At 33.8% G+C, this 22,934-nt stretch overlaps 2 protein-coding genes across 2 annotated transcripts; both read right to left on the bottom strand.

The window, feature by feature from the left end:
* Positions 1-5,944: 5,944 nt before the first annotated feature.
* LOC111399990 lies at positions 5,945-6,838 on the bottom strand. The gene is made up of 3 exons (XM_023027469.1): positions 6,684-6,838; positions 6,289-6,464; positions 5,945-6,129 (listed from the first exon to the last, which is right to left on the bottom strand). The coding sequence occupies exons 1-3, from the start codon at positions 6,836-6,838 to the stop codon at positions 5,945-5,947; spliced, it is 516 nt and encodes a 171-aa protein (XP_022883237.1).
* Positions 6,839-11,812: 4,974 nt separating this feature from the next.
* On the bottom strand, positions 11,813-13,175 carry LOC111399989 (growth-regulating factor 6-like; the record flags this gene model as incomplete). The annotated part of the gene is made up of 4 exons (XM_023027467.1): positions 11,813-12,096; positions 12,188-12,471; positions 12,549-12,843; positions 12,935-13,175. Coding segments are annotated over 4 exons (828 nt in total), but the record flags the coding sequence as incomplete, so codon positions are not given.
* Between the last annotated feature and the right edge of the window lie 9,759 nt (positions 13,176-22,934).

Here is a 22,934-nt window from a genome sequence, read left to right as displayed (position 1 = left end):
TTTGGGCCTTTCAACTCAGTTAGCTAAAAGTTAAAAAATTATAATTATTAAATAAATAATAATAACAATAAAAATATATTAATTAATTAATAATTTTTTTTACCACACCTCACACTTATGCAGCTATTTACAACACTGATTTTTACCAATTGTAATTTGGGCCTTTCAACTCAGTTAGTTTTTTTTACCACACCTCACACTTATGCAGCTATTTACAACACTGATTTTTACCAATTGTAATTTGGGCCTTTCAACTCAGTTAGCTAAAAGTTAAAAAATTATAATTATTAAATAAATAATAATAACAATAAAAATAAATTAATTAATTAATAATTTTTTTTTACCACACCTCACACTTATGCAGCTATTTACAACACTAATTTTTACCAATTGTAATGGTAAACATTTATCAACGAAAAGTTGGTTGGTAATGTTTAGATTTTTACCAACGAAAAATTCGTTGTTAAAAGGTTCACTGTTTACCAATGAAAAAATCGTTGGTAAAAAGTTTACTCTTTATCTACGGCACAATCCGTTAGTAACTATTAACGACCCCCAAATTAACAACGGATTTGTGATTGCTAATATTCCGTTGGAAAAAAGTAATATCAACAAATATCATGGTTTTAGGAGAGGAAAATCCGTGCCTGAAACCTTTTTTTTTTTTTTTTTTTTTGGTATTGTTTTGTACTTATTGGAAAGCAGAAAATAGATTGGTTTATATAATCCAAGTTGGGATTTCAGTTTGCGCTTCTAGAGGCAGTCAAGTCTTGTGAAGGGGGATAAACCTGTTTTTCGCTGTGTTTGGATTTGGATTTAAACACACAAATGTAGTAGTGTTAAAGCGGATTGAATCACTTAGGCTCAGAGTGATTCGCCCTGCTAAAAAACATATCGAAACTAGAATACTTAGACGTGCAGGGTTTGATGGTTTATCCTTATATGTAAGGTTTGGTGATCTAGTTCGACAATCCATGATGGTGGATCTAATATTACTCCTATGCTAACGGACAAGTGGAAGTGATAAACAAGATGTTGAAGAACATCATAAAAATAAAGCTTGAATCTGTGAAGGAATTATGGGCTGATGAATTACCACATATCTTATATTCATACCGTACCACTTCTAAAATCATCATGGGAAAAACTTCGTTTATCTTTACCTTATGTGGTCGAAATTATGGTTTCGATAAAAATAGCTTAAGTTCGGCAAGAAAACTAAACTATATCAAGGAACGAAATGAAGAAACTATGAACCTGTGCTTAGACCTCCTAGAAGAAAAACGAATGATTCCTAAATAAAGCTTGTCATATATTAGAGAAAAATGGAAAGACATTTCAATTCCAAGGTTTGCCCCAAAAAAAAAATAATAATAAAAAAATCTTAAGATAGGAGATTTGATTTTAAAGAAAATTTTTATTAAGGATAAATAAATAGGTTCTGGATCGCTAGGCCAGAAATGGCAAGGGTCATACACAATAATCAAAGCAATTAGTCTGGGAACATACCAGCTTGTAGATGAAAGTAGCGAAGCCCTTAAACACCTTTGGAACGATATGTACTTAAGATAATATTATCAATAAAAAAAGCTTTGGTTCGATTAGTGGCAAAGTTAGTTATTAAAAAAAAGGCATTTGGTAAATTTAACCTCTTTTATTTAGGTAAGATTATCAGTTCGAGCAAAATATACTTTAAATATAAAGAAAATTCAAAAACTTTTATTATTTTAAAGAAATGTTACAAACATAACACTTAAAAGTATTACATTCGCGACTGATCTAAACATGCAAATAATACATCTCATGTTACTCCAAGCTTCTGAGCTCGCTTAAATCAAATTTGATGAAATGGAACACCACTATCTGATAGCTCATGATGCAGTAGCCTACCAAATTCAGTGCCTTTCCACCTTTGTAATTTCTTTGACTTGCATATATGTTGGAAAAAAATAAAAAATAAAAAAAAGGAAAAAAAGGGACAAATTTGCCAACTTCTGAATCATTCTTGATAGTTTCTAAATCATTTATGCCAGCATCTGTATTAGAATTATCTGTCGATAATGATACAAAAGGAAAGTTATATCAGCCCTGAAGCATCATTCAACCATATATCTCCTAGACGGAGGAACCGGGAAAGATATACTAGGAAAACACGGTGAAATCCAGATGCATATATGTGAAAAATACAAAAACATAACGAATTTGCCCAAATCTGAAATTTTTTTGCCACCTTTTGAATTAGAGTTATCTATCGATAACATTGCTAAAGGAAAGTTATACCAATCCTAAAGGCTCGTTCAACCACGTCTCCCATATGGAGGAACTTAGAAAGATACACAAGGAAGGCACAATGAAATCGACAAGGATAGTAAAATATTAACACTACTCTGAATATTATTTTGAAAAATTTAAGGTGGGTTTATTTCTTCATAAAATCAATACTCGCAAAAGAACGGAAGGGCATTTTTATGTTCTAGAACAAAAAAAGAAACAATGATAAATATGAGTACACATAGGTTTAAGAAATACATCCTGGTAACTGAATCCCAACAGACTCATTCTTAATCATCAAAAAGATAAAGTGATCCCAACCTTTGAGTATAAAATGACACATTAAAACAAACGATCATAAGCAAGTATTGATGCGAATCCGCGTAGCAACGAACACTACGGAACCCACAACTAGATTGTTAGAACCCCAAAAAAGTCGAATTAATAGGTTTGTGAGTTTGAAAAGAAAAATGAACCAAGCAACCCTACAATAGCGACGATTGAAGGACCTCTTGATTACACAATCAAAGACTCGCACCCGGATTTATTTTGAACATCACAAGAATGCGATTCTTGATAAGTTCAAAGTGTTTAAAGAAGAACAATAGAATTTGAAAGCAATAAAGCCTCCCAAAGAAATTCTCTCAATTAATGAATGATGTCTCCTTACAATGAAGAATTTGTCCTATATTTATACTAGTCTAAAAACCCTAAAATCTAGTAGAAAACTGAAAAATTGTAGACAAAGTTTACAATAATATTGCCAAAAATAAAAATCTTACAAAATATGGAAATTCCTGGAAAAGGAAAAATTTTGTCCCAAAATTGGTCTATGTGACTGACTGTAAGGTAGAATGTTGTATGGTCACATGGATCTCACAAAATTTCCCCACCTGCTCTCGAGCTGCCAGTATGCAACTGCATGGCTATTAAATCTATTTGGTCGCATGGGTCTTAACAGTAGCGAATCCAGGATTTCGACTCAATTAGGGTGACCGTTAATCGTTGGCCGTTGTCTGTCGATAGTTAACGGCCGTATAACAATATCGTTTATTAATATTAAATTAAATAATATTAAAAATTATTCGATCTATATGTAAATATACTAAAACGTAAAAATCGTATATTTATATCATATTATATTTTCATACAATTAGAAATAATATAAATTACATGATACATAAGACTTCTTTGTGTTATCAATGTTTAACAAATCGTTTGCTTGACTAAAGGTAGTTGAGAGATTAGATACACCATTACAAGAACTAAATTAAAATTCAGTTGAAAAAATCATTCCATAATTAGTATCACAATTGAACGTTAATCAAAGATTAAACGTAATTAAAATTAATTTTAAAATATAATTAAAGTTTCAATTTTCAATTCTCAACACCAATTCATCACAAATTATAAATTCCTCAATTTTTCATTTTTAATTTTCATGAATAACATATTCACATTTCACGATACTCAAATTAATTTTTAATATCACAATTTACAACAGACAAATTCTCAAATAACATATAAATTAAAACTCAATATTCATAAGTCATATCTTATAAATTATTAAAGCATAAAATATTTAAAAAAAAAAAAAAGCCTTTTGTAAAGTCTTAACATACATTACTTTGTTAAATTTGGATTCAAAATTCAACCATTACCATGATGGTTAAGCTTTCAATCATCCTAATTTTAGAAGTTATAGGTTTGAATCCTTTCCTTAGGGAATTAATTTTGTTAAATTTTGTAGAAATAAAAATTTTACATAATGAAATGGAGGAGAAGGAATCGAACCCAAGACTCACAATATATAAAAGGAAGCTCTAACCAACTAAGCAAAAGAGAAGTTTGAAAATAAAATAAAATACCAATTATATAACCAAATATTTTTATCTATTACAAACGAAAAAAAATTCTCCCTGACGAATCCAGCTAGGGCGGCCACTAAATCCGCCACTGGGTCTTAATGTGGTCTCAACTTCGGCCGTTTGTATCCAATTGATCCAACATGATTCGACTCTCGACCCCAACATGAAAGTTGCCCCATTATACGCCAAGAATGATGTTTTATCAATTATTACTTGAACAACCAATCCCATAACTTGTTTCACCCATTTTGCCCTCGATCGCGTCATCAGTCCCCCTTCGATAATCAAAGGTTCACGCCCTGAGCTCGTCTTCGTCGGGCTCGACTCTTGGATCACATCATCCTCTCCCTCTTCAAAAGGATTCGTCCTTGAATCTAATCTTGCATCAGAGAGAGAGAGAAAGAGAGATCAGACACGTTAAATGTTGTCGAAACACTATACTCACCTGGGAGATCAGTTTGTAAGAATTGTTGTTGATCTTCTCAATGATTTGAAATGGAACGTCTCCCCGTAGTTGCAGCTTTTGACTTTCTTTGCTCTGGAAAGCACTTCTTTTTAAAATACACCCAAATCCAATCACCTGGTTTGAATGTTACACCTTTCCTGCTTTTATTTGCCCACGATGCAATAAGCTTACTCTTGTTCTCGATTTGCAACTTAACTTTTTATAGAGTGATTTTACCAATCATGTCTTTCTCTTACCATCTAAACTACCACGTTCATTCATAGGTAAATGTATTATATCCAATGGGATTAGTGGACTAAAACCATAAACAATTTTAAATGGCGAAAATGAAATAATAGAATGAACAGCCCAATGATATGCAAATTCAAGAAATGATAAACACTCCCCCCAATTTTTCAAGTTCTTATTGATCACAGTACGCAATAATTAAATCATAGTCATATTGACTACCTCGGTTTGTCCATCGATTTGTGGGTGATAAGTTGTGAAAAATAATAATTTTGTGCCTAACTTATCCCACGAAACTCACCAAAACTGACTCAAAAGTTTTATATCTCTATCCAACAGTATGCTCTTAGGAACCCCATGCAAATGCACCACCTCTTTAAAGAACAAATCCACTGTGTGGCATCGTCATTTTGGTGACATGGTATGAAGTGCGTCATCTTACTAAACCTATCTATCACCATAAAGATTGAATTGTGTCTTTTCTTAGTCCTAGGTAAACCCAAAACAAAATCCATTGACATGTCAACCTATGGTTCACTAGGTGTCGGTAATGGTCTATATAGTCATTGGGCAAAACTCTACACTTAGAACTCTTGCAAGTTATGATTGACTACAAATCCTCTCGATGTCACTTTTCATCTTAGGCCAATAGAAATGCTCCCCTAATGTCTCTAAAGTTTTTTGTACCCCAAAGTTCCCCATTAATCCGCCACTATGGGCTTCCTCCACTAGCAATTCTCGCATTGAACAATTAGGAACACATAACCTATTTTTTCGAAACAAGTACCCCTCATACTTAAAAAACTTATCCATAGCCCTCTTACAACATGATTTGTAAAAATCTGAAAAATCTATGTCATTTTCATACATATCTTTAATATGTTCAAAACCAAGTAATTTAGCACTTGGTGAATTTAACAATGCACACCTTCGAGATAAAGCATCTTCCACTATTTTTTCTCTACATTGTTTGTACCAAATGACGTATGGAAATGTTTCAATAAACTCTCTATTTAGCATGCCACTTGTTTAGCTTTTCTTGACTCGACAAGTGCTATAATGACTCATGATTGGTGTGAATAACAAACTCCTTAGGGCATAAGTAATGCTGTCATGTCTCCAACGCCCTAACAAGTGAGTATAGTTCCTTGTCATGTGTTGGGCAATTTAGTGCAGCCCCACTCAACTTTTCACTGAAGTAAGTTATAGGCCTCCTATCTTGCATTAAAACTGGTCCAATACCTATTCCTGATAAATCACACTCAATCTCGAACATTTTGTCTAAATTAGATAATGCTAAAATAGGTGCTTTATAAGATTTATCTTTAATAATGTTAAATGCATGTTCCTATTCATCGCCCTAATAAAAACTAATGTTCTTCTTTACTACTTTCGTGAATGGTGTAGTGGTTGTGCTAAAGTCCTTTACAAATTGCCTATAAAAACTAGCCAAACCATGGGAACTCCTAATTTCGATTATGCTTTTAGGTATTAGCCAATCTATAATAGCTTTAATTTTCTCCTCATCTACTTCTACCCTGTTAGGACTAACCACAAAACCTAGAAAGACAACTTTTTCCATGCAAAACATACATTTCTTAAAATTAGCATAGAGTTGTTCTTTCCCTAAACTACAAGCACACATCTTAAATGTTCCATTTGCTCATTTAGATTTTTGATATAGACTGAAATGTCGTCAAAATAGTCCACAACAAATGTTTATATGTAAGCACTCAAAACATGATTCATTAAACGCATAAAAGTGCTCGGTGCATTAGTGAGTCCAAATAGCATTACTAACCATTCATATTAACCATATTTAGTTTTTAATGCAGTTTTTAACTCATCACCTTTCCTTAATGAGAATTTGATAGTACCCACTCTTAAGATCAATTTTGCTAAAGACACATATACCATGTAATTCATCCAACATGTCATCTAACTTAGGGATAGAGTAACAATACTTCACCATTATATTTTTTATGGATTTGCAATCCACACACATTCTCTATGACCCATATTTCTTTAGCACTAGTAATACTGGAACGGCACATGGACTCAAACTCTCCCGAACATAACCTTTGCTCATCAACTCCTCTACCTGCCTTTGAAACTCCTTTGTCTCCTTGGAATTGCTCTGATAAGCTGGTCGATTTGAAATGAAAGCTTTAGATATGAAGTCAATTTGGTGCTCAATATCTCGAATGGGTAGTAACCCACTAGGTATGTTCTCTAAGAAAATATCTTTGAATCCCTGCGATAAAGATTTAGCTAAATTAGGGAGAGGTGTGTTAGTTTCCTCAAGATTGAAGAGTGATTCTTTATACAAGAACAAGATCTTTTCTTTTCTCTCAATTATCGCTCTCCTCAACTCACTCACTTTCGCAAAGAAATTCACTTGAGATTTTTCCCTTTGCTCGGAAAACTCTCTTTCTTTTCACTCTTGTGGCTTCACTCTCTTGTTTTTTTTTCTCTACTAGCTACCTCCCTATTTTCTCTCTTACTCACCATCTCCATATTTTCTCTCTTTCTCTCTAACTCTTTCACTCTTCTCTTTTCTTCATTTCTCAATTTGATTTGGTCTTTATACACGTGTGCCAGAGTTAATGGTGCAACGGTAATGGACCTCCTATCCTTGACAAAGCTTGTAACGATTCTTGTATCTATCATGAATAACCTTCCTATCATATTGCCATGGTTTTCCTAACAAGAGATGCCTGGCATACATATCACATATTACTTCATCACGGTAACTACCAATTGAGAAATGTGTTAGCGCCCTTGTATTCACTTGAACCTCTCCACTTTTGTTTAACCATTGTAACTTATAAGGTCTAGGGTATCTCAACAATGTTAATCCTAATTTCTCTACTAGTGCTGTGCTAGCGACATTCGTGCAAATCCCGCCATCAACGATTACGCTACATACTGTATTGTTAATGTGGCATTAAGTATAAAATTTGTTTTCCTGCTGTTACTCCAAATCATCCTCCTTGATTTGAGTGTAAAATGCTCGTCTCGTGACCAATAGCTCTCTAACTACAAATTCCAATTTCTTACCATCACTAACCTCCTCCAATGATGGTATGTCATCATAATCATCTTCATCTTCGCTCACTACCTCTCCATTGTCCCGCAACACATCTCTCTTTTGTTTGGGCATTGAGAAGCGATGCGTCCTCACCCCAAGCACCTAAAAGGCTTGATGTCCCAACTCCTTAATGATTGTGACTCCACTTTCGGTACGGTCATGCTAGAACCTTCTTCTTTCCCCTTTTTCCATTCATTCCTTCCTTTAGATACAGTTTCATCCACTTTATTATTATTATTATTATTATTATTATTATTATTATTATTATTATTATTATTATTATCCCACTTCAGTTTCCAAGATGAATTAGAAATCGAAGAACCAACGATTGCCTAGCTGTCCCCTTCCCTTCAGTTGTCTCTCCACTTTCATGGCCACATGCAACATGTCTTTTAACTCCACATAGTGTTGCAATTTCACTACATTGACGATATCTTATTTAACACATTCAAGAACCTTGTTATAGTGGCTTCCCGATCCTTTTCCACATTTGCCCTAATCATTAGTATCTCTATCTCCTTGTCGTAATCCTCCACACTCTTTGACCCCTAATACAAACTCTGTAATTTTTTATAGATTTTCCTATAGTAGTGACTAAGGACTGACCGTTTCCTCATTATTTCCTTCAACTCATCCTAAGTGTTGATAGGACTTTCCTGATTCTTGCGCCGCGAGGTAACTACTTGATCCCACCAAGTTATTTCATAGTTAATAAACTCGAGAATCGCTATCTTCACCTTCTTCTCCTTCGAGTAGTTATGAAATTCAAAGATCAATTCAACATTTCTCTCCAACTCTAAATACGTCCTGGATCACTTCTCCCTTTAAATTGTAGAATCGCCATTTTGATGTTACTCATGTTTCCGTCTATCTCATCTCCATGATTATTTCTACCCCATCTTTCAAACCTATCACCTCTATTCCTCATCAATCCCATGTCAACTCCATTAAAATCATCCTCATCCACATCGCTAACATAATCAAACTCTTCATGCCTTTCTCTCTTAGGCTATTGTCTACCCGGTATCCTTGCATTATGTACCTTTGCTCGTTGCCTCTACTAAGAGTAGCCATCGATATATTCAACCTTGCCATCCTATCTCCCATATCCACCAACAATCGCTCAACACCCCTCATCATATCGTCGGACGCATTAACGTGATTGCTGTTTCGAATTGAATTGGAATCTTCTGTTTCAAACATCCTAATTCTAGAAAAAAATTTCATCACCGATATTCACTCACAATCGCACAATATGGCTTTTACACTCTATTAATCTCACCACTCTGCCTTTTATCGCTCTGTGCTTTCGTCCAAGTACTTCAAAGGACAAGTGAACTCAAGGAATTTAAAACTTGTGGATTCTCAACCAGATGAAAATCAAGGAATGTATTTAAAGGGACTTGAGCAATTAGATTGCAACTTTAATGGAAACTAAAGAAAACTTAAAAGATTAATTGACACAAACTTGAGCTAATTGACATGGACTTTTAAATTGATCGAAAGCAATAAACGTGACTCGAAAAAAAATTAAAATATATTGGTAGTAAATTGAACAACAATAATAAAAAAAAAAATTCGACTCTTTCCCTTTTTTTCCTTGTTCAGTTCTTTCATTTTTCATTTTTTATTTTTTTGAAAAAGAGAAACAAGAGAATATACTACCAACAAATCAATAAGAGTTGTTTTAGATGCTATATTAGCCCAAAACAACCTTTGAAAAAATTAAACGGAGTTTAAACAGATCAAAAGACTCAAATAACGAAGAACAAACAAAAAAGCAGAAAAGAAACAAAGGAAGCAAGGATTAAAGACCCAAACTTAACCAGACACGAAGAACACAACGAAAAGAAAAAAAAAAGACGCGAAAAATGAAGAAGAAAGACTCAACGGAAAATAAAATGATATAACCTATTAATTTGGAGCCTATGTTTTGATACCAAACTGATGCAAACCTATGTAGCAATGAACATTACGGAACCCACAACTAGATTGTTAGAACTCCAAAAAAGCCGAATTAATAGGTTTGTGAATTTGAACTCAAGAAAAGTGAACCAAACAATCCAATAATAATGATGATTGAAGGACTTCTTTATTAAACAATCAAAAAGTCGCACCCGGATTTGTTTTGAACGCCACATGAATGCAACTCTTGATAAGTTCAAAGTGTTCTAAGAAGAACAATGGAATTTAAAGCAATAAAGCCTCTCAAAGAAATTCTCTCAATTAATGAATAATGTCTCCTTACAATGAAGAAGTTGTCCTATATTTATACTAGTCTAAAAAACCCTAAAATCTAGTAGAAAACCGGAAAATTATAGTCAAAGATTACAATAATATTGCCAAAACTAAAAACCTAATGGAAATTCCCGAAAAAGGAAAATTTTTGTCTCGAAATTGGTCTATATGACAGCAAGGTAGAATGTTGTGCGGTCGCATAGATCTCACAAAATTTCCCCAACTGCTCTCTGGTTGCCAATATACGATCGCATGGCTGTTAAAGTTGTGCAGTCACATGGGTCTTTGTGTGGTCTCCAACTTGATTCAGCTCTCAATCTCAACATGAAAGTTGTCTCATTTTGCGCCACGAACGATGTTTCATCAATTATTACTTGAACATCCAATTTCATCGCTTGTTTTACCCATTTTGTCCTCGATCGCGTCATCGGTCAGCCTTCGATAATCAACGGGTCAAGCCTCGGACTCGTCGTCGTCGGACTCAACTCTTGAATCACATCAAGTATAAACATCACGCAATTAAAGTACACGTATGTTCCAAATTGCATTTAAAAAGGACGATTATTAACGAGACATTTCATCTAATCATGCATCAATTATCATTAATAAATAGAATAAACTTGAAAGTTATCGTACCTATTTCTTAAGTACACAAGTTTGCTACTTAACATAAATAGTTGAACTCGAAATTTTGGAACTCCTAGGAACTAGATTATCCAATTTCGCATTTTTCCTAAAATCGATGTACCAAGATAAATGGAACAAAATTTTGAGTTTATATATTGTAAGAGCTCGCAAAAATAAATAAATAATTATAACAAAAATAATAAAATGTACTGTGTCTGTCAATTCACTCAAAACTGTAGATTAAGTGTTAAAACCTAATATAAATGATCGTACTCGAACTTTGAGGACTATTTGTTATACATAAATCTAAGCAAGCACTTTGAAAAGGCCAAAAGTAAACGCAAATTTAAAATGAGTTAAAAGCACTCACAATGGAAAATTTTAATAAGCGACCTTAAATATACAATCTAAACCAATGTATTCGAGCAAAAAATGAAGGATTAAACTTGTGAGTAAGACGTGAACTAATAATAGAATTAAGTTAGTTATCAATCGATCAACGCTGCCACATGCCGCTAACTCAAAGGACACTTTCAACTTTCTCAAGGCCTAAATAGAAATCTATAAATAAACATGCTTTGGATGAAGAATGCTACTTTGAATTGAAATAGTTTCCTCCCAAATTATTAATTCCTCGATTTCTCCAATTGAATAGCAAAATAATGAGCTTCAGAAGAAAATACGTTCACTAAAAGTGAGAAATTTGTTGCTTATTGTTTAAAGTTCAACAATACATGTATGGAAAAAGATACGAAGTGTCACGTCTAATTGACAAATAAAATCAAGTTACTAAACTTGGATTGAACTACCGGTCTGATCTCAAACCAGCAAACCTGCCCGTGCAGCCGAACCGATCCAGTCACAAACCCTTTAACGAACCGGTTCTTCCTATATATATTTGATTCCAGCATATGAGGTGAGTATTGCGCAAACGCCAAAAGAGTGAAGAGGTCCACAAGTTTTTACTGTTACCAAAAGTTATATAATTGATGGTTTGAAAGTAAGCAAGGAAAGAGCCAGAAATACAGTCAAGAAGTGAATCTATCTGCCAATTAAAAAGTACATAACATGTGGCAAAATTGGAAGATGCCCTTCCAATCAAAATAAAAACTACACTAGTAGAGAGGAAATAAAAGTAAAATCCAAGTGATTCCCCCAGTTACCATACAGACATAATTCCCACTCTTCACATCCTTCTAAAGATAAACACAAGAAAGGAACTGATTTCAGACCAGATTACACGTTATACTGATACCACAAACAGAATACGACTGTCTTAACAACCCAATTTTCAGATTTTCATTTTTCTGCAAAAAATAAAATAAAAATAAAGGTCAGTAAATAGCCACATTAAAAAGCTTTTAATAAAAAAAAAAATACTATGTACAGTAGTCCTACCATTTTGGGTCATGAAGAAATCATGCAAGGGATTGGGTACTGAAATTGAGAGCTGTGTTCTGTGGCTTAAAAATTTGTCCTCAGAGTCTTTGTTGTCCTTTGGTGGCCATTCATCGAGAAAATGATGCATAATTTTGTTGGGCTGCGGATCCTCCACAATCTCTCTATTGTTGATATCAGAGGTGTAATAAGGATTTTGCTTCACATCACCGAGTGTCAGTTGTGCCATTTGCCAAGAATCATTGACATCTCTTGAGGTCCCAGAATGCCCATAGCTGTTTCTACTACATATATAAGAACAAGCCATTAATCAATCAAAAACAGAGACAAAATCACATAACCTAGTGGGGTTTTTAAGAACCTGTAGTCTTTGACTGGAGTAGAAGAATAAGCATTGGATTCCAAGAAAAAGTATTTTTCTTGTCTAGCAGAAGAAGAAGAATTTGTAGTGTTTTTAGTGATTGATGAGATATTTGGAGGTGTTTCCACAGGCTTTCTTGAACGGTTTCTCCCTCTGTGCATGTGTCTTTCACAGTACTTAGAATCTGGATAAGCCTCTTTTGAGCACCTCCACTTCTTTCCATCTGTTCTTCTGCACCTTCCTGGCTCAGGGTCTATTTTTCTCCCAAAACCCACAGGAAAACTGTTCCATCCAACTGCAAACGAAATAAAAAAAAAAAAAATCTTTTCTAGTTACAACACATCATAATAAAACATAAAAAACCCAGCTTTTTTTTTTGTCATTACCATGTTGTGGTACTTGGTGGAGAAGAAACTTGGAAGAAGAATCTAGACTTCTTCTGATAGTGAAAAGAAGATCTTGTGGAATAGGCATCCCAGAGACCATGTAATTGAAAAAAAGTGCTTGGTGTTCAAGTTCTTGCCTTTGGGTTGCTGTGAAAGGATACATACTTCTTCCACTGCTTGAGAGAGCAAAAGGGTTTTGTTCAGTGTAGAGAAGAGACGGGGATGTGGTGGCATATTTATTTTAGGGACCATGAGCGTTGCTGCAGAATCTTCTGTACGTTCATAAAACTAATGGTTCTGATCATATTGCTGCCACCCTCTCTCTTTCATCGATTGCGTATGTGATAAGATAAATTGAATTAATTTTTTCTTAAATAAATAAAATAATTTACACTCTTTTTTTAATGTCTCATCTCTATATAAATCATTATATATAAATAGCATTATTTCTCTTTCATTCGATATTGTGATCTTCTATTCAAATCATGATAATTATTTGACAATTCGTGATTTGCTCATACAACAATTTTTATATTCAAATTCTGACATCTCGAATTTTAAAGAAATCAATTATGATATTAACTTAACTTTAATATTAAGATCCTGTTTGAGCCACATTTTTTCACATTTTTTTCTACGGGAATCATCTTCAGCTACATATTTTTCATTAAAATAATTTTCACATAAATTAAATTTTTTTTCTTTTTTTAATCATATATTTTCTATTTCATAATACATTATAAAAAATTAACGGGGCTCGTATATGGACTAAGTGATTTGAGTAAATAATTTTAGTGCATCTGTAGACTGTAGATAAAATCGTTCTATTTATCAGTTTGTTTCTCTCTCATCTGCTGCTGCAGTGCACATTATGACTACTGCAACTCTGTGGGCATCTGCTGCAACTACGCTGCTTTTATGACAGCTCTTGTCTCTGACACAAATACGGAAATCCATAAACTAAAGGGTCCCTTTGAATTTGATAAATATTATTTAAACCAAAAGATTTACGAGAGTTGGTGACTGAATTCTCAGTGCCTGGGCCATCAGAAAATTGTACGGTTTATAACTTTTACTGCTACTTTTACTTTTCATCTCTGTTGGCTTTCTTTTACCAGCAGCACACCGCCACCCCACTAACCTACACAATTTGACCTTTCTTAATTTGGGATGTGTTTTCTTTAGTGAGCTACAAAGTTGAGTTTGAACCCCCTCTTGCTCCCTCTAATGAGAGGCGATGTGATGTGATACGAAACGATGGGATTTACTTGAAAATATTGGAGAAACGTTGCAAGAAAAATTATAATTTATTAAAAGGTATTTATTTAAACAATTATTTAAATTCTGTCATTTGTTAATCTTATGGTAGAATAAAAACCAAAGCCTAAAATAATTTAAATTGTTTGTTAAGAGTTAAAACTCGAAATTAAAAGTTACTCCATGGCTGAAGTCCCTATTTGGCCACTTTTATTTTAATTTCATTTTAAATAACACACTTTTTTGGAACTCAATACTTCTATCAACTTTTCAATTATATATTTTGACTTTGTTTGAGCCCCATTTTCTTCAAAAAAATGCACTTTCAAATAGTGTTGTGATAGGAAATATGTGGTTAAAAAATAAGGAAAAATTTTGAATTTACGTGTAATATTATTTTATTGAAAAATGTGGGATGGAAATGAAGTAAATCACTGTTGAAAAATGAATTTTGATAAAAAAAAAATGGAACTCAAACAAGGGTTTTATCTAAATATACTAAAAAACTGATTTTTAACTAAACCAGATAGATACTTGTAATTCTTAATTCAAGTTTTCCAATAGCTTAATCGAAGGTTCTTGTGAAGTTTCCTCGATTTTTTTTTTTTTACTTTATCAAAATTTGAAATATTAAGACTTTTTTTTTTGTTTTTTGGAAATTTTCAAAATGTTTTTGAATTTTTGTCAAGGAGTTTCTTTTTTCAAAAATGTTGTTGATTATTAGATTTAATCAAAAAAATTATTTTTCCCTTTGAAGATTAAATCCAATTGATAATAGATCTTAGATCAACTTGAATTCATTGAATTTTTATCTAAATCCTCACACATAAGAGTAAGATAATAACCCTAGAGGAGTTTTAAATGACCTTCTAACTTTCTAGCCAAAGCTTCCTCCTTTAGATCTTCTCCATTTTTCTCCACCTTTAGGTGCCTCCCTTTTGAAACGATAAGAGTATGTGGCTAAGCCCACAAAGGGCATTTTTATAAAATTCAATTAGGATTTCATAATTGTACAATTTTCCTTGGATTTTATAATAGAAAGCCAATTAAGTCTTACATTTACATTAGAGCAAAGAGAGGGACATTATCAGAGTCACAAAACTCAAGCTCCAATAGATGTTTCTAATTGGGTTAATTCTTAACCAATTAAGATACGTATATTAATTTGAACTTATTCTACCAAAAATTCGAAATTACATTTTCAAGTCGAGTGATAATTATGGAAGAAAATTATAATCCGATAATAATATCCTTCAATCATCGTTACACACGTTAACCTTGTTTGATCATCAATATGTTGAAATCGATAAAATGATTGTTTAGCGCTTTCAACATTATTACCCTTTAGGTCTTATTTTCATAGGGAAATCTGTTGTGAACAAATCGTAATATAGAGTCTAACGATCCCATCATTGAATTACTAAGTTCAAATTCAAATACCTATAGAAATGCCTCATAGTGATGATTGTATATCGTGATTATTACTAGATTCCATTATTACAAGTATATGGTCTCTAACTGTTTTGTCACAATTTTCAAAGCACCAAGATCAATCGTTTATTTAGGACTTCACTCATTGGTACCTCAAAAAACTTGAACTAGCATTCAAAGATATATTACTCACTCAGGATTTAGGTAACTCGTTCGAAGATCAAGTTGAGTTTCATTCCTAGTAGTTACAGATAAGTCATCTACACGGTTACATTCAATGTGCACCAAACACATCATTATTCTTATTCTCAAGATCTAGAAAAATCTCAATAAGACCAATTTAATTTTATCAACATAAAGCGTCTAGCTTTTTGTGCTGATTGAAAACGATATATTTGTCATGATAGTTTATATTGCTATTACAAATTAGAAGGCGTGAACAATAGAATACCAATTCATAATATTGCTCACAAAAATATTACTCGAAGGGCATTAAACAAACAAATGTGTCATAAACATAAATAGAAGTTTCTTGTATATATAGGTTTAGATTTGAGAATGTACTCTACTATTTCATAGGATTGTATAAAAATTATGTTGCTAATAAGAGAATGGATAGCCACTAACACTCCATAAGTTAACTAATTATTGCAAAGATGTTTTCTTTCTTCTAAATAATTACGGAAACCTCTGTTAAATTTATTTTTGACAACAAATTCCCTATCAGCCAAAAGTAAATTTATGTTACGTTTTTATGTTTATAATATAATTGAAACAATTTGCCACGCCTCTTATTATGAGGCTCTAGTTCATGGCCGCGTGGTAGACTGATAACAAGTTCACACTCCACATCACTATCCTATAGAGGTTATGTACCGCTGCCACTAAAGTGCCATGTAGAGACCGACCAAAAATGGCTTAGACAAAGTGTTACTTCTACTATAAAAAGGAAATCCAAGGTAATTAGCCTCCTCATTGATAAGAAACATCTCCCACATGACCTCTTTCAAGATATCTTTTACACAATATTCTTTTACAATTAAATGATGTGACATTTCTTCAACAGGCAAGTAGATTGTCATATGTTAGTCTACATTTCTAAGGTCGGACCTAGGCTCAAGATTGACCACTTTTCAGAAAGTATTAAATGCCAATTAGTCTATGATTTATAGAAAGACACATCGGCCATTAGAATGAAGTCACATGTCTCTTCATGCAACGATGGCAATCTCTAATCTTCTCATATAAAAGTTCACATTTTATACACTCAACTATAACTTTATTCTCACATTGTTCTCTACATACTCTGGAATTCGAACCCTTTTATCATGGCTACGTCTTTTGCAAGCTCCGAACCCAAATACTTATTTCAAAATAGAGTGTCATTACCATCGGAATGCTTAAGGTCGTCTTCCCTACCATCGAAGAAGGTCATTGCTCTAATGATTTGTCCAAATGAGTAGGAAAAGGTAACGTGAACATGAGAAGAGTTGGGATCTGTTGACCACGTTACCCTATAAAAATTGAGGTCAAGAGATTTGAGTCGTATATAGGAAACCACACTATTAACTATAAGCAAATCCTGCAAAAAAAGCTTATCTGAAATTTTTTAATTCATTGAAAATTGAGAATTTGAGAAAAAAAATCTGCCCTACATGACCCTCTTTTTGAATGAAAGATGCGTCCACCCACCATGAGTGCAAGTAAAGAAAAAAAGAATTCGTAAAGAATAAGAGAGATCTCTAAAGAAGAGGCCATCTCACCCACTGTCGACTTCATCATCGTATAGTTTATAAGGTCATGGTTTGCCTCATTAGAGAGGTGGCGGAAAATGGCCACCAACATGAGAAATATAATTAAACTAAACTCAATCATGTAATAGCTCCTCATAAAAGTACAAGCACGGGCAAATATGCATAGGCAGTACTATGAAAGAAGTGATCTTCCCAACAAGTGGATTTTCAACTCCTTAAAATATGACACCCCCCCATATCATTGGGTTCATAGGTGATAGCATCATTTAAGAGATAAATTAGGAAAGCTCGCCTTGAAAAATATTGTGGACTATCATCTCCATCCATCACCTACGCTTAAAGTTCCCTATTGATAATAACATTGACACCATCAAAGGTAACCAAACAAAGGCTAGGGAATGCTATATGATCTGCCTGTGGAAGAAAGCTCCCATGAAGTAAATATGTTGATAGCTAACATGGAGATAGTCAAAGCCTCTGTATAAGAGAAGACCTCTAAACAAGAAAAATATGTGGAGATATTCAAAGCCCCTGAATAAGAGAGGCATTTAAAAAATGGAAAATCTCTGGAGAAGAGGTCATGAATAAAACAATCCCTGAAAAGGATGAGACCTTTCAAGATCAGGCCATCAATGAAATTATTCCCAAAAAATGGGAAGCCTCCAAAAAAGAAGTTGTTCACGAAATTATTTCCTTTCGGTTTAAAATTACCGCAAGTGTATAGTTCGTTAATAAGTAATAAAGTGGAATATTAAGTTCCGAATATCGTCCCACAAAGACCGAGTAGTTCAATTTTATCTACCTTAGGCTTAACCGAAACGAAGTTATCAAAATAGAAACTTAACCTAAGAAAAACCCTAATTTAGTAAAAACCCTAATTTATGAAAACCCTAATTTTTGCTAAACGGATTATGAAATGAATTGGCTATGCAAACAATGTGTCGAAATGAAATTAATCACGATGTGATGATTGGAACGTAAAATTGATTGTATTCAATAAAATTAGAAAACACTAGGATCACGATTCCTATGTAATAATCACTTGAAACTCTAATTTCACAATCTGACAACACAATTTGATTATTGACGACTTAATACCCCTAAGTCTATCCAACACACTCTCTCAAGCAATATTGAACTCATTTTTATGTACCACCCGCCTATATCTCTATGACGGATGCATATACATAAGAATGCATGGGATTTTATGAGCAATTGATTAATCACGCAATGTAGAGAGGTATATTTCTATCTCCTATTGGACCCTGCAATGATCTATACCTTGTCAAATCTATTTTCCTTCTCTCGAATGTAAGAAATAAATCACTACACATCACATAATCGCGTACACTCAATCATGGACGAAATTAATATATATAAGTCATTCAAATAATCAAATATGCGTTTAATTATCATGTTGCAAAAATTAAAATCTAAAGTTCATATCACATAGTTCATCGATCTCCTAGTACAAGAAAACTTAGCCTAACATTGAGAAACTAAAGGAATACATGAATTCTTGAAAATAAAACATCACCAAGTATTGAAATTTGGTGAGATCTTGATGTTCTTCGTGAAATCCCTTGTTGATCTCCCTTAATTTGGTCTCCAACAAGTGTTTTGTTCTCCTCCAATGCGTTCTTACCCTAATTCTGACGAATCTAGGCTTTTATATCGCGTTCCCATCGAGTTCCAAAAGAGTTTTAATGCAAAATGGAAACTACAGAAACGACCCTCCAGTTTGGCCTATGCGATCGCATAGGCTAATAAAATTTGGGATTTTAGTTTCGGATGGCACCTATGCAAACTTAACCTATGCGACCGCATAGGTGTCTCTTTTTCCACAATGTTGATTTTAGTCCTTAAACTTACTTCTCTATAATCTTGGCCTCATTTTTTCTCTCTTTTCATTCCATCGATCCATGTTAACCTCCAATTGGTACTTGGCTTGATCAAATCTTTAATTACTTCTTTGGTTCATCTTTTGGAGATTTACATTTTAGTCCCTGAACTTTCATTTTGATCCTTTTAGCTTCTTTTTCTCGTGAATTCCATAATGTCCATCAACAAACCCTACAATCCAAGAATTAAACGAATTTAGGTCACATTTCAAACACTTTACTCATATTTTAGTCATATTTGTGAGTTATATAAGTGCATAAAAATGCACTTATCAGAAGTCATTAATGGAATGACCACCAAGAAAGGGAAGGCCTCTAAAGAAGAGGTCATGAATAGAATAACATTTGAAAAATGAGAGCCCTTTGAAGAAAAAGCCATGAATGGAACAACTTTTAAAGAAAATGAGGCCCTTAAAAAAGAGTTCATGAGGGGAACAATCTTTGAACAAAGGAAGGCCCCTAAAAAATGAAGAGGCATCTAGAGAAGATGCATGAATAGAACAACTCCCAAAAAAAAGAGATCTTTGAAGAAGAGCCCATGAATAGAATAAACCCTAAAAGAGAAGGCCTACCGAAAAAGAGGTTATGAAGGGAACAACATCTAAAGAAGGGAAGGACCCCTAAAGAGTAGGTCATAGTTGATGAATTAGGAGGTCTCATCCTTAGAATTGGACTTCATCTATACATCAGGTCCACTTCCATGCAAAGCTTTATCTTTGTTTGTGCATCGGTGTATATATATTAACGCTTTCTCCATGCAACGCTTTATCCTACTCATGCATCAATGCTTAAGTAGGATATACATTAGGTCCTCTTCCATTCAAGGCTTTATCTTTGTTTATGCATTAGTGTCTATACATCAGTGCTTTCTCCAAGCAATGCTTTATCCTACTTATGCATCAATGCCTCATTAATACAAGGCCTCATCTTGGACTATGCATCAGTACTTCCTCCATGTAAAGCCTGATTTTCGCCTATGTATCAGTGCCTCCATTATGCAAGTCTCTATCATTGCCTATGCATGAGCACCTCTTCCGTGCAAAGCCTCATATTTCCCTATATATTAGGGGCTCTGCCATGTAAAGCTTCATCATTGTCTATCAATCAACGCTTCCACCATGCAAGATAATGTCTTCACCATGCATCAATGCCTCTACCATGCAAGGCCTCATCCTTGCCTATAGATCAATGTTTCCACCATACAAGACCTCATCTTTACTTATAAATCAGCGTTCCCACTATGCTAGACCTCATCCTTGCCTATGTATTGGTGTCTTCACCATGCAAGACCTCATCCCTATGTAGATGTTCCACCCAACATATAGGAAGCCCTTGACATGGATGAACTATCCACCATGTAAAAAAATATAACTACTTCAAAAGGAAAGGTGCAAAGCATCCTATAGGAGGTTGTATCTTGATATTTACAAAGATCAAGCTTTCAATGTATAAACCATCTACCATGGAAGAACCATTGATAATCATGCAAGAAAGTCAAACCACTTTGAAATAGAAGTGCGAAGAACCTTACATGGGACTCACCTTGAAATCTATAAAGATAAAGCCTTTCATGGATGAATCATCTACCATGCAAGGAAGTCGAAACATTTTTAAAGGAAAGTTATGAAATACCTCATAGGGGGTCTACTTTGACACCAACGAAAATGAAGCTTTTTATGGATGAATCATCCACCATGAAAAATGCCATTGACATAGATGAGCCTCTCAATTCAAGGAAGTCGAATAGCTTCAAAAGGAGATGTGTAAAGCACCTCACTTGGAGTCCACCTTGATAACTACGAAGACGAAACCTTCTATGAATGAATCATCCACTATATAAAAAGCCCTTGGCATCTATTATGGAAGGAAGCATGTCGTTTCTACAAGAGAGATGTTAAGCATCCTACATAAAGCCCACATCGACCCTACGAAGCAAGCCCTATTTTTCTTTGGCATGGGTGAACCATCCACCATGCAACAAAGTTTACATATCTACCACATAAGGTCCCAACATATTATCAACAACATAAGCCCACTCACTATATAAATATCCATACTTGGACTTGGCGGACTATTTTGTTATATTAAAAATACACAATTATACAGGCAATTACCTTGTGAAAAGAAGGTAAAACGCTCTATGCCAACTCATAAACTTGACAATGAATCACCCTGCAACTCTACAATAAGCTCAACCCAAAAAGTCTTGGCATTACATAAATATTTATACATTTACTTGGGGGAATACTGTTACATATATTATGAGGAAGCTACAATTCATGTTCATGAAGTAAATAACTAGCTCAATCAGGCCAACACTCTATATCGCCATCTTATTTGGCTGAAGTGAAGCCGTACATAAGGTAGCTGATGTGATGTATCGCTTCTGTCGAAGTACCATGTAGAGGCCGATTCTTGAGGTGTTAAGTTTGCTGTAAAAAAGAAATTCGAGGTAACTAGCTTCATTGTTGATGAAAAGAATATCCCACCTCACCTCTTTCAATAGATCTTTTGTACAAAATTTTTTACAATTGATTGATGTGGCATCCCTGTAGCAGAGGCCTAAAAGGTCAAATTGTCAATCTATATTTTGGAGTCAAACTTAGGCTTTAGGATGACCACTTTTCTAAGAGAATTAAATACCAATTAGTCTGTGATTAATAAAGTGATACCTAAGAGTAGACTCTTCAACTATCAGAATGAGGCCACATGTCTCTTCATCTAACGATGGTAATTTCTCCCATTGCACTATAAAAGCTCACATTTAGTGTTATTTGAAGAAAATGTAATTTTATACACTCAAGAACTTTTCTCTTTCATTGTTCTCTACGTACTCCAATATTTGAACCCATTTTATTGTGGCTCATATCTTTAACAGATCCCACATCTAAATACCTATTTCAAAATTGACTGAACTCCAATTTGCTGTCATCTTCTTTTCTTTTCTTTTCTTTTTTATGATGAACTTTATTTTTCGTGTCTCATGTGTATTTTTTCACTGCAAAAAATGATATAAAATTGAAAAATTTATTAGTTGTGAATAAACTTAAATTTATAATTTTTTAAGTTGCCTATCTACCTAAAAAGATCTGATGTGTTTTAAAAATAGAAGCATAAAGCCATAAATAAAGTAGGCGAGACTTTTGTGTCGGTTAACTGGAATCCTCTGAGGTCAGCTAAACAGGCTGACAATCTGCAGGGGCAATACTAAAAAGTACAGAGTGAGGAAAATAAGTCTTAAGGATCAAACTGGAAGCTTTCCTAATAAGGAAACAATCGAATGTAATTCATTATAAGAGCAGAAATTTATTTTGCTTATTTAGAGCCGTTCACAGTTTATCCTCTAACGAGCTAGGAGTACTCATTTTATTACAATGAAAAAATTACAAAATAAAGAACTTCAAGTGTAAAAACGCTTTAGGAATTTTTCATTGATAGATGCGATTTGCAATCCATCTTTATCGAAGAGCTTGCATGCTCTGTTAGTAACTGTATGAGTAATAAAAAACAGACCATTCCATTTAGGCTGAAACTTGTTTACTATTTTTCTTGTGATTATGAATGGCCTGCATAAGGAAAGTACCATATCTATGACTTGAAATAATCTTAGTTGTATCTTTTTTTTTGAAAGATCTCGCCATCCGAGCTTGATAACAT

The sequence above is a fragment of the Olea europaea genome, chromosome 9 (genome assembly GCF_002742605.1).
Source record: "Olea europaea var. sylvestris chromosome 9, O_europaea_v1, whole genome shotgun sequence".
Classification (NCBI taxonomy): Eukaryota; Viridiplantae; Streptophyta; class Magnoliopsida; order Lamiales; family Oleaceae; genus Olea; species Olea europaea.
Note: the sequence above shows the minus strand (reverse complement) of the source record. Positions and strands in the feature narration are given on the sequence as shown.